The sequence below is a fragment of the Chrysochloris asiatica genome, unplaced genomic scaffold, assembly GCF_000296735.1.
Source record: "Chrysochloris asiatica unplaced genomic scaffold, ChrAsi1.0 scaffold00079, whole genome shotgun sequence".
In the NCBI taxonomy this organism is placed as follows: domain Eukaryota; kingdom Metazoa; phylum Chordata; class Mammalia; order Afrosoricida; family Chrysochloridae; genus Chrysochloris; species Chrysochloris asiatica.
The window spans coordinates 9,756,154-9,766,900 of record NW_006408597.1 but is presented as its reverse complement, the minus strand read 5'-3'; the positions used below and the strand labels follow the sequence as shown (position 1 = coordinate 9,766,900).

The window sequence follows — 10,747 nt, the reverse complement described above, 5'->3', positions numbered from 1 at the left end:
GGGGGGGGGGGGAGTGGAAAAGGGAAACACTGCTCGAGTTGGGGTAAGCTGTCTCTGCAAAGTCACAGAGGAAGGAGTGAGGAGGGGCAAGCGAAAGATCAGCAGCGCATTTGGCATAGGAGCATCACAAACAGCTGAAGGATGAAGAACATCTAATGATGTTTTAGTAACTTGACCCACCAGAGAAATAAAAAATTTCCCTGAATTTTCAGCATTTGTTTATTTCCACAGTGTAAATATTCCCACCCTGGTTGATTTCAAGCTAGCAAACTTAGTTTAAGCAAGCAAACTTATTTTTTCAAGCTAGCTACTTATTTTAGGCCATTCTCAGAAAAACCAATTCCAAAGTTTCTGAACAGCAGAGTGACATAGCAGAAGGAAGCTGGGTTAGGGGAATTCAATTTGGTAGCGAACGATTGAAGATGGTAGAGGTTGGCCTTAGGAATTTTGGGGTTTATTAAAATACATCAATTGTGAGTTTAATAATTCAGCTGATCACAATACAAATTACAAAAAAAGAGGGAGCAGAGGGAAGATATATTCAGAAAGAATTAGCAAGCTGACTTGATAACTGAAGGATTGTGTGGAAGGAATACAAGATGATTTGGGTTTTCAGCCTGGGTAACTTAGACTTGAAAATCAGCCGCCATCTTTGGCGGAAACAAGAACTCACTTTCTATCTTAAGTTGTTCCCTTATGGGCAAACTGCCAGCTTCCTGCTCAACTAAGAAAAACAAGAGGTTGGAGTTGTAGAACCAGCTACAACTAGATCTCGCCAGCCAGTCATATGCAGTAGTGACCAACATGTCCTCAACCTGACCTTTGGACATCATGCGACTGAAAACACACATTCATCAACATATCAGACCTGGGCAAAGCGCCATCTTTGTGACACCCCTTCCCAACTGAGAATGCTAACAAGACTCATCCTTGTGCTAGTCATTCTGTGACAAATACCAACCAGGTGTCAATTACCACCCTAAAAGAATCTAATAAAAAGACACCTGACCCAGGACTCAGGATGCCGGCTTGGTGACACAACTTCTAATGCACTCGTTTGCTTGGTGAACCAAATCAAAGCTTCTTTTGCTTTCAGCCATTTTTGTGTCTCAGTAGACATGCCAAGCAAGACCTAGGGGACCTCGATAACATTTTTGGTGAGCCAACCAGGAAGCTATGGCAATATAACTAAAGAGCCTTGGTGGCTCAGTGGTTAAGGAGACTGGCTGCTAACCAAAAAGCTGGCAGTTCGAAACCACCAGGAGAAATATGGGGCTTCCATAAAGATTTACACTCTTGGAAACTCTATAAGGCAGTTCTACTCTGTCTATAGGGTCAGTCTGAATTGCAATCTTCTTGGCAGCAATGGCTTTGGTTTGGGACTTTCAATGAGAGAAAGGATAGCAACGCATTGCTGGTTATGGAAAAAGGACATAAAGCATCTTTGAGTTTTTATAAATAAGTAATTCTTTTCCATTTGAAAGACACCACCACATAGAAGACATGTGGTTGCTGCAATTTCTAAAGCTATAAAGCCAAGGCAGTTCCCAGGAAGACCATATGGCGAGAGCCATGTTAGGCCCACAAGTTTCATGGCTTACATCATGAACAAGTTTCAGAAACTGGGAAGTGTAGAGGACACTGGAGCACATCTACCTAGGCCCACCCTATAATGCCATAAAATAAAACAGACAACAACTAGAATAATTCAGAGAAATGTCAAGAAAAACTTTCAGTAAAACTAGAAACCACCCACTGTTGTGGCAATTCCCCTAGCTATGCAGAGCCATCAAAACTATAGCCTGCCTGACCTTTTCTAGCATGAGAGGATAGAAAAAAATGTTCAGATTTACCAATGCGGACACTTTTTCCAGAATCTTTCTATAACGTTGGTCAAGAATGTGATCTCTCCAGCATATGATAGCTGGTGTATACTTTTAGTCAGCCCAAAGGTACCCACAAACAAAAGGCTCAATTGCAATGTGACCACTGGTAAAGTCAACATGCAAGCACGTTTCAAAAATAAAGTCACATAGCCAGACCTCGTACTGAGGATCTGAAACAACCCACAGAACAGTGAGGAGCCTCAAGGCTGAGCTGATGGATGGATGCCCTTGAGGAAGACTTGGTCAAGTGAAAAAGGGAGCACTCTTAGAGAGACAGGGCAAAGCAAGTCTCTGAATACAAGGATCAGATACCCGGAAAGGTGGCCAAACCTAAAGCACCAGGCTCCAGCTGGGTTCACTGGCCCTAGCCTCTTAGCCATGCCTCCCAGCTCTCAACAGGAGGCAGAGAGGCAGTGGGGCTGTATGTCAGTGTTAAATTTCAGTCTCTCTAGGACAGATCCCTTACCTTCAGACAGGGACAAATCATCAGCTGGAGACACCAGGTCTGCCTGTGAAGCGAGGGCTCTGCTCAGATGGGTTGTAATTTGATTCGTCAAGATAACCTGTGAACAGACAGGGAGAAGGTGGAGGAAGGGAGAAGAAAGAGAGAAAAGACTAAATTAATTATTAGAGCTATCAAGAGGCAGACTGTGGTTTAGGGGAAGGCTGATAAGTGCCCAGGTAGGAAAACCCTCGCTTGGACTTTCAGCAACCTTATCTTTAGGCCAGAAGATCTGCAAGGTCTGTCAGTCATTCAAAACAGAAAAGTGAGGAAGCAAGATAATTTTGTCTACTCCCTGAGCTTAAATCACTATCAAATCTTTCTAAATGCTGAGAAAATTGTGACTGAGAGGTACTGTTATATCAGCTCAAAAACAGAACGCTAACTAGGGGTCTTAGTGTGGTGGTGTAGGATAAGCACTAGACTTCTAACAGCAAGTTCAGTGCTTCAAACCCACCAGTCACTCCTTGGAAACTCTATGCAGGGTCACTATGAGTCAGAGCCAACTCAACATCACTTAACACCAACTAGAGAATTACACATCTTACTTATATCCAGATACTAAAATATTGCTGGTGCTGAATAAAAGTAATAATTTAAAATCGGATGCCTGTGGCTTCTACCCTTGTTAATTCACAAGTTACAGTTTTATTTCCAGTTTTGTAAAACAGAAACATGATTCATCTCCCACAGCATATTGTACTTCTTTTAAATTAGTTGAATTTTAACAAAATATTTTGACAAGTGTCACTGTGTATTTAAAACAAAAATAAACATAATGCTACCTATCCAAAATAAAAGGCGCTCTGGTAGCGTAGTGGTTATGAGTCGGGCTGCTAACCTCAAGGTCAACAGTTCGAAACTACCAGTCGTTCCATGGCAGAAAGATGAAGCTTTCTGATCTCATAAAGATTTATAGCCTCAGAAACCCTATGCAGGGTCACTATGAGTCGTAACCGACTTCACAGCACACCACCATCCAAAATAAAGTTCATAATGTTAAAATTCCTGACAAGGACTCTAAAACTGTCTAATTCACGTGACTCACTGCCACAGAATATTTTCACACTTGGAAGTCAAGAAACTATTCTTGTCTATAAAAATGGTTATTCATGAAAAATTCTTATTGTTTAGAAACCTGAAGGAAGAATAAAGTACAGATTCTCTCTAATTAATTATTAGAGCTATCAAGAGGCAGACTGTTAACTGTTAACTTACGGCACAGTTCGCTGGGGTTTAGTAGATGATGAAGACATGACACTAACATGCTTAACATGATTCTAAGATTTGAGTGTTCCCAGTATGGCTATTGGTCACTCAGAGGAAACACCCCTTCTGAAAAGTCCACCAGGTATTTAGTGCATAACCCATTGAAATATACTGACAGGCTCTCCCCAGGATTGGCTATGGTTTTGTTGCCATCTTAGCTTGAACAGAAATGGAAATCGTCGCTATTCCTTATTGTCCAGAATTTTAGCCACACCTCTGTCACTGTCTCTTGGAAGAACTGTACCACTGAAGACAGAGAAGAAAATAGAATGGCAAGGTCAGATCAATTAATAGTCAATACTCTTCAGCGATGATCAAGAGACTGTGGCATTCACCAAGTATTTGCTGATCTGATTCCCTATATTGTTTTGTATTGCTACTTTCCATCTGGCCTGGTAAGAATCACACATGATAAGTCTTTAATTAAAATGTTTAGAAACAATGAAATTAACATCTACTGTCTTATGGAATATGGATAAAGAACTGTATCCATTTCTTTCTTTATGATATAGGATATGAGGTTTGTTGTTGTTGTTGTCAAGTGCCATCGAGTTGATTCTGACCCATAGCGACCCTGTATAGGGTTTCCAAGGAGCAGCTGGTGAGCTTGAGCCACCGACCTTGCAGTTCAAATGACTTTGCAGGAATTCCATAAAATTGGGGTAAAATTTTGATCCTGACTCTGTGTACTTTGGGAAAGTTACTTAAGCCACTGTGCTTTTCTTTTGTTGTTGTTGTTCACCAGTAAAACAAAATTTATCTTATAGAATTGTTATGAGACTTAACAGAGACAATAAATATCAGGTATTTAACACAGTATCTGTCCCATTATAAATATTCAGTAGACAGTAGCCATTGTTACTGCTATCGTTGTCATCACCTTCTTCAGAATGATAATACAAGGGTTAATAAACTGGCATATAGCATATGCATGAATCATTTGTAAAAATATTACAGCAAACCACCATTTGCACATGCGGATATACTCTGATATCTGATCATTTCTACTGATTCTTAGTCTTATTTCATTCATTTAATTAATCAAGTTTTATTTAATTGCAAAGAGTGTGTTCAAAATTCCCAGTAAAAAAACAGATAGCAATTATGAGGGGACTTCAAAAAGTTCATGGAAAAATAGAATTAGGAAGTAATGGGACTTTTCCATGAACTTATTTAAAACATAGTCAATAGATAGTGATGGTAAGTGATCTGAAAATACTATGTGCTTTCCTTACCAATGGTCAAACTGTGTCTATTCTGGTATAATTATTGTGAGTTTTATGAGATATATAAATCCGTAAAGTCTAATATTTATGACATTCTTTGAAAAGATGGCTTGGCTCACATGAGTAAAACTCCCAACATTATGCCAACAGTAATCAGAAACATGAATATTTACTACAAACCTACCATGCAAAGCATGCCACCATGCACTGCATATCTTCCCTAGAAACACAGATGATATTTACTAAAATATTCAAACCAATTTTTCCTCAATTTTATTATTATTTTGCTGGTCTTGCAACTTGTACTGAGATGATGGTCCTATTGTACAGCACTGATGAAATGATACTCTCTGATGGACTCCCTTAGAGATTACCTAATGGACTAATGGAATACTAATGGACTAATGGAGTCCTGGTATGGCACTATATGGGTTTAATGTGCTGGACTACAATGTTGGTTTGAACTGCAAGGTTGGCGGTTCAAGCTCATCAGTTGTTCCTTGGAAACCCTATACAGGGTCGCTATGAATGGGAACCCACTCAACGACACTTAACGACAACAATGGACTCCTGGTGTGGCGCTATAGGATCAGCACTGGACTGGGAATCACAAGGTCGGCAGTTCAAACCCACCAGATGCTACTCGGAAACCCTGTTTTAGGGTCGCTGTGAGTCAGAATTGACTCAATGGCACTTAACGAAGACAGGCTAAAACCAAACTACAAATATACCTGAGATGATAGCCACCCTCATTTCCACTTCTAATGGCAAGAGTAGATGAAGAAGGAAGAAGGGGCTGGCCTTCGAGCAACAACGATGCAAGATGGCAGTTCCCATGGACTCAGGAGTAAAAGTCCCTCGCAATTTCCGACTGTTGGAAGAACTCAAAGAAGGCCAGAAAGGAGTAGGAGATGGCACAGTTAGCTGGGGTTTAGTAGATGATGAAGACATGACACTAACAAGATGGACAGGGATGAAAACTGGACCTCCAAGAACAATTTATGACAACCAGATATACAACCTTAAAGTAGAATGTTGACCTAAATACCCAGAAGCAACCCCCTTTGTAAGATTTCTAACACAAATTACTATGAGTGGAATGAATAGTTCTAATGGAGTGGTGGACCCAGAAGCCATATCAGTGCTAGCAAAATGGCAGACTTCATATAGCATCAAAATTGTCCTGCAAGAGCTTCAGCGCCTAATGATGTCTAAAGAAAATATGAAACTCCTCAACTGTCTGAAGGACAGTGTGACAGCAATTAATCAAAAAGAAAAACCACAGGCCCTCCCCTCTCCCTACCCCCATTTGATTTATGCAGTCTTCATTTTCCACAGTAGTAAAATTTCTAGCTATGTCTGGTAGACTTCAAAGTACTGGAAAGGAAGCTCTCATTCAAGGGCAAGTTATCTTAAGATACTGTAAATGATACTAATTTTTTGTCCATTTGAAATATGTAAGTGTGCTATAACAACAACAACAACAAAAAGAGTAGATGAAGAAGAAAACATTTCCACTATCTAATGGCAAGACAACACATTCCTAAATGCTTTTACTAATAAATGGCCTAAAAGTCAAATCACAGAAACAAAAATGAAGACTTTGCTAATCACACCTTCTTACTGAAATGTTATGGTTTCCTAAATACGTATTCAGCAAAATGGTAGAATGAAAATATTTCCAAAAAGCATTGATTACAAATAATCACAATTTAGGCAGAAGCCTAGAGGCATGTGTTCCTCTGAGGCAATCTGGAGACTTGAAATCTACACTTTAAGAATAAGTTATGTCAAGACAAACCCCCCCTCCAAGACTGAAACTCAAAGGGAGCAAACGAGCAGGCATGTAAGCTTGCTGGTGACCAAGTTGGTCTACTGGTGAGTGGAAGTTGGGGAAAGACAGCAATAAACATATGGGCTGAGTTCAACCATGTTTCATAGACCCCAGTCAACTTAGAGATGAGAGAGAGAGGAGGAAGGGTTGATACAAATTATGGTGAGACCTGGAGACTCCTGAGCCCATGGACAAAGACACAGCCATGGAGGGCTAGAGCTGAGAGTAAAGTGTCTAACTGATGTGAATTGAGGGGAGACCCACAAGAACACCCAGACTTGCAGAAAGTATCTATTTGACCTAGTTTAGATGGACAGATGATCAGAACTCGAGGAGAGGAAGATAAAAAAAAAAAAAAAATTTGATAAAGGAAACAAGTGTGAAGCTATACTTATGGATGTATTAGTTCAAAAGACCAACTGAGAGGAAAGAAGTACTCACATCAAGGATCAATTCTATCCCTTCTGTCCACAGGATTGATAGAGATGGACAACTTAGACATGGGCTACCTAAAATGGGGGGGGCGGGGGCGGCGGCGGAGGACTATAAAGGCACAAAGTGACTGACTTACAAGTTTTCAAGAGGGAGTTTAGTTTCAGAATGTGCAGGGGAAAGTAGAAGCCTCACTGAATAGTTTTCATCTTGTCTAGTGAATGGAGATGGGGATAAGATTCTGATGATTCAGTAGTAATTGTTAGCATTGATTAATTGTGATTGTCACACTGTAAAGGTAGAACTTTTCAGTAATATAAAGGGGAGAGTACTTAATCTTACATCCAGGAATAGAGGACCCTAGGACCATCAAGAGAGAAGAGCACAGGTGGAATGTGGAACCCTATCCAGAGAAGCAATGATACCAAAGATAGAGGCAGAGATGAGGACAGGGAGAGATAGAGTAGCTGAGGACTCTAGACTCATGGAAAGAGAAAAGCTGTGTGCTGGCAGCCGGGGGCAGGCTTGCAGAATGTGCCCTTTGGTTTTTTAAGTGATTATATATTCCTGAATGTTTTTGTGTACATCAAAAAAAGTAATAATAATAAAATAACAGAGAGGATTGCAATCATTGCAATGAAACGAAATACCATAGGATGTGTGCAAAACCAATGTTCCCCCATGTAAAGTATCATTCAATTCACAACAAAGACTTTTAAAAATGAAAAGAAAAATAGTAACATAATAACTTACAAAGTACGAAGGAGCTTCATAAAGTCTGTGGGAAATTTCCATGATCTTTTCATTCCATTTTCCCATGAATTTTCTGGACCCCCTTCATACTATTACAAGTTACAAACAGAGTCTAAATACTATGTAGTTTCTGGTGAGGGGTTTCTCTACAGCTTTGCTTCATTGGAAAGATTGGGGTTTCTGGTATTCAATACTAAATGTGTACAAGAGAACAATGGTTAGAGTGAGGGCTTTGGAGTCAGACAAGAGTTGAGAACTGGAACTCTAGCACTTACTAGCTGTGTGATACTAAGAAAGTTTTATACCATCTCTGGGTATAAAAATAGGACTTAACTCACAGGGTTGTGAGGATTAAACTGGATAAGGCAGATGAAGTCTTTAGCACAGTTCCTGACCTATGGTTGTTATTGGGTGCCTTCAAGCTAATCCCAATTCATAGCATCCTCGTGTGACAGAATAGAATTATCCCACAGGGTTTATTTGGTTGTAATTTTACAGAAACAGATTGCTAGATCTTTCATCCTTGAAATGATGGGTGGGTTGAAACTACTAACATTTTGGCTAGCAGTCAAGCACTTAACTGTTGTGCTGCCAGAGCTCCCTAATAAATATTAGCCCTCATTATTTTCATTGCGCCAGACTGTAAAGCCATTTGAACTGCAGGGTCGGTGGTTCAAGCTCACCAGCTGCTTCTTGGCAACCCTATACAGGGTCACTATGGGTCAGAACCGACTCAACGGCACTTCACAACAACAACCACATTGTCATTAGGTACCCTTTGCTGATACACACCTTGCTTGTTTAGACAGAAAATTCTGTGTCTGGTTCCCTTTTATATGGCATATAGGCCAGGGCTGACAAAGAACAAATATTGTTTGTATATTGTTGAGCAGTAATAACAATTTAATTGAAGGTTCATCTGCTTTTCTTTAGAAAGTATGGCTCATTTCAAGCACACAACAGCTGTCCCCAAACTACCATTAACAATAAACCCAGAGACGAGAGCGGGGCTCTTGCACTAAAGGGAAGATACATTTTTTTTTACATGGTCACGATTACATCCAAAGCCTGAGGAGACCAAATTCAGCTTCAATTTTGTTCTTCAGGATTACGCATCCCACCCACCTACTGGGCAAAATTGTTGTTGTTGTTGTTAAATACCGTGGAGTTAGTTCTGACTCATAGTGACCTTGCACAGGGTTTCTGAGGCTGTAAATCTTTACTGGAGCAGAACACTTCATCTTTCTCCTGCGGAACCACTGGTAGTTTCGAACTGCTGGCAATCCAACTCGTAACCACTATGCCACCAGAGTTCCTTGAGCAAAATAGAAAGCCCTATAAATTGTATAAGGTAACTATTGTCTTCTACTCAATTTTATACATGGAGAGATCATTTACTACCAGGACTTCCTGTAGGATGTTGTAGAATACTATAAAGAGGTACACCTGAAAGGAAATGGTCCTTCATCCCATGTCACAAAACTTTGAGCCCTCATGTTTAATGCTTTTCTTCCAAGGCAAAATGGGTTCTAATTGTTTCTTTGTAACATGTAACTTCTCTAGATTCATCATTCTGTGTTTGTACAATAGTTTAACACCTATGCTCAGTTTAAGGGAACATTTAAGCTCTTCTAAAAAGAAGCAAGTTTTATAAACAACCCAATAGGTCCTATTCTCACAGGGAGCAAACCTCATAAACTAGAAAACAGAGATGGAGAGACAAGAACCAGTTAGAGACCAGATGAACAGATAAGGAAGGTGGTTGGAGAATCAACATGGTTTTGGTGAGAAGGCAGAAGCTCTTGGGAATGAAAAACCAACACACACACACACACACACACACACACAGACATAAAAATATGATTTACTTCCTCTAAATACATTTTTTTAATGGTTTAATATAGTAAATACCTTGAAACACGACGATAGGAGCAGAATGAACTGGTTAGAAGACTAACCAGTTTCAAGTGTCAGTGAACGAGTGAGCTGACCAATTAAGACCGATTCTCCACCAGTCTTTGTGTCCAGGGCTGAACACCTGCTTTTACTGACTGATCTTTTATCAGCAATGCTATGGATAGAGTACAGCTAGATTATAACCAAACCCTACTTGTGAGAGCCCTGGTGTAGCACCACAGGGTAAGCACTGGACGGCAAGGTCGGTTTGAACCACAAGGTCAGCAGTTCAAATCACCAGCCATACAGGGTTGCTATGAGTTGGAACTGACTTGACGGCACTTAAGAACACATGAGGCCTTTTGGCCCATTCTGGATTGTCTGACCAGTTCATTTTGCTCCTACCCTCTTGTCTCAAGGTATATACTTAGTGTATATAAGTCCACCATGAATATTATAATAAATGGAAAGAAGAGCAAATGGTACAGCCCTGGAGAAATCAGTTCAGGAACTGCTAGGATGAAGGTTCAGCCTTTGATGGAAGAAGTTCCTTTTACTTTACTTTTGGGAGATGACTAAGAAAAAGAAGATTGTGGAAAGTCAGGGGGGAAATAAGATGGAATGGGGAATCTCCATCCTGTTTGATTGCAGAAGAGATATGCATGGCTAGCAAAACAATAACTGAAGATTTACAAGTCAGATTTTTCTAAGGATATCAGAACAAGGCAAAAGCCATTCATTCTACTTGCTCGATGTCCTGGGGGCAGACGGGAGGCAAATTTTGTAATCCCTAATTTCCACAGAGTGAACTTGAGTTACCTGCCTGAGATCACAGTACAGATAAGATGAGAGACAAGCAGATTGTCATGCCCACTCTTCTTCCTACACCAATACTGGGCAGAGGAGAGAGAGAGAGAGAGAGAGAGAGAGAGAGAGAGAGAGAGAGAGA

At 40.3% G+C, this 10,747-nt stretch overlaps 1 protein-coding gene and 1 pseudogene across 1 annotated transcript in view; one reads left to right on the top strand and one right to left on the bottom strand.

Moving 5' to 3' along the window:
* The window catches only part of RAD51B (RAD51 paralog B), a 1,006,719-nt gene that overhangs the window by 308,749 nt on the left and 687,223 nt on the right, over positions 1 to 10,747 (bottom strand). Inside the window, exon 8 of the mRNA XM_006865616.1 lies at positions 2,353 to 2,449. Coding sequence (XP_006865678.1) covers positions 2,353 to 2,449 — 97 coding nt within the window. The remainder of the gene's footprint in view (positions 1 to 2,352; positions 2,450 to 10,747) is intronic.
* On the top strand, positions 5,707 to 6,149 carry LOC102832379 (annotated as a pseudogene).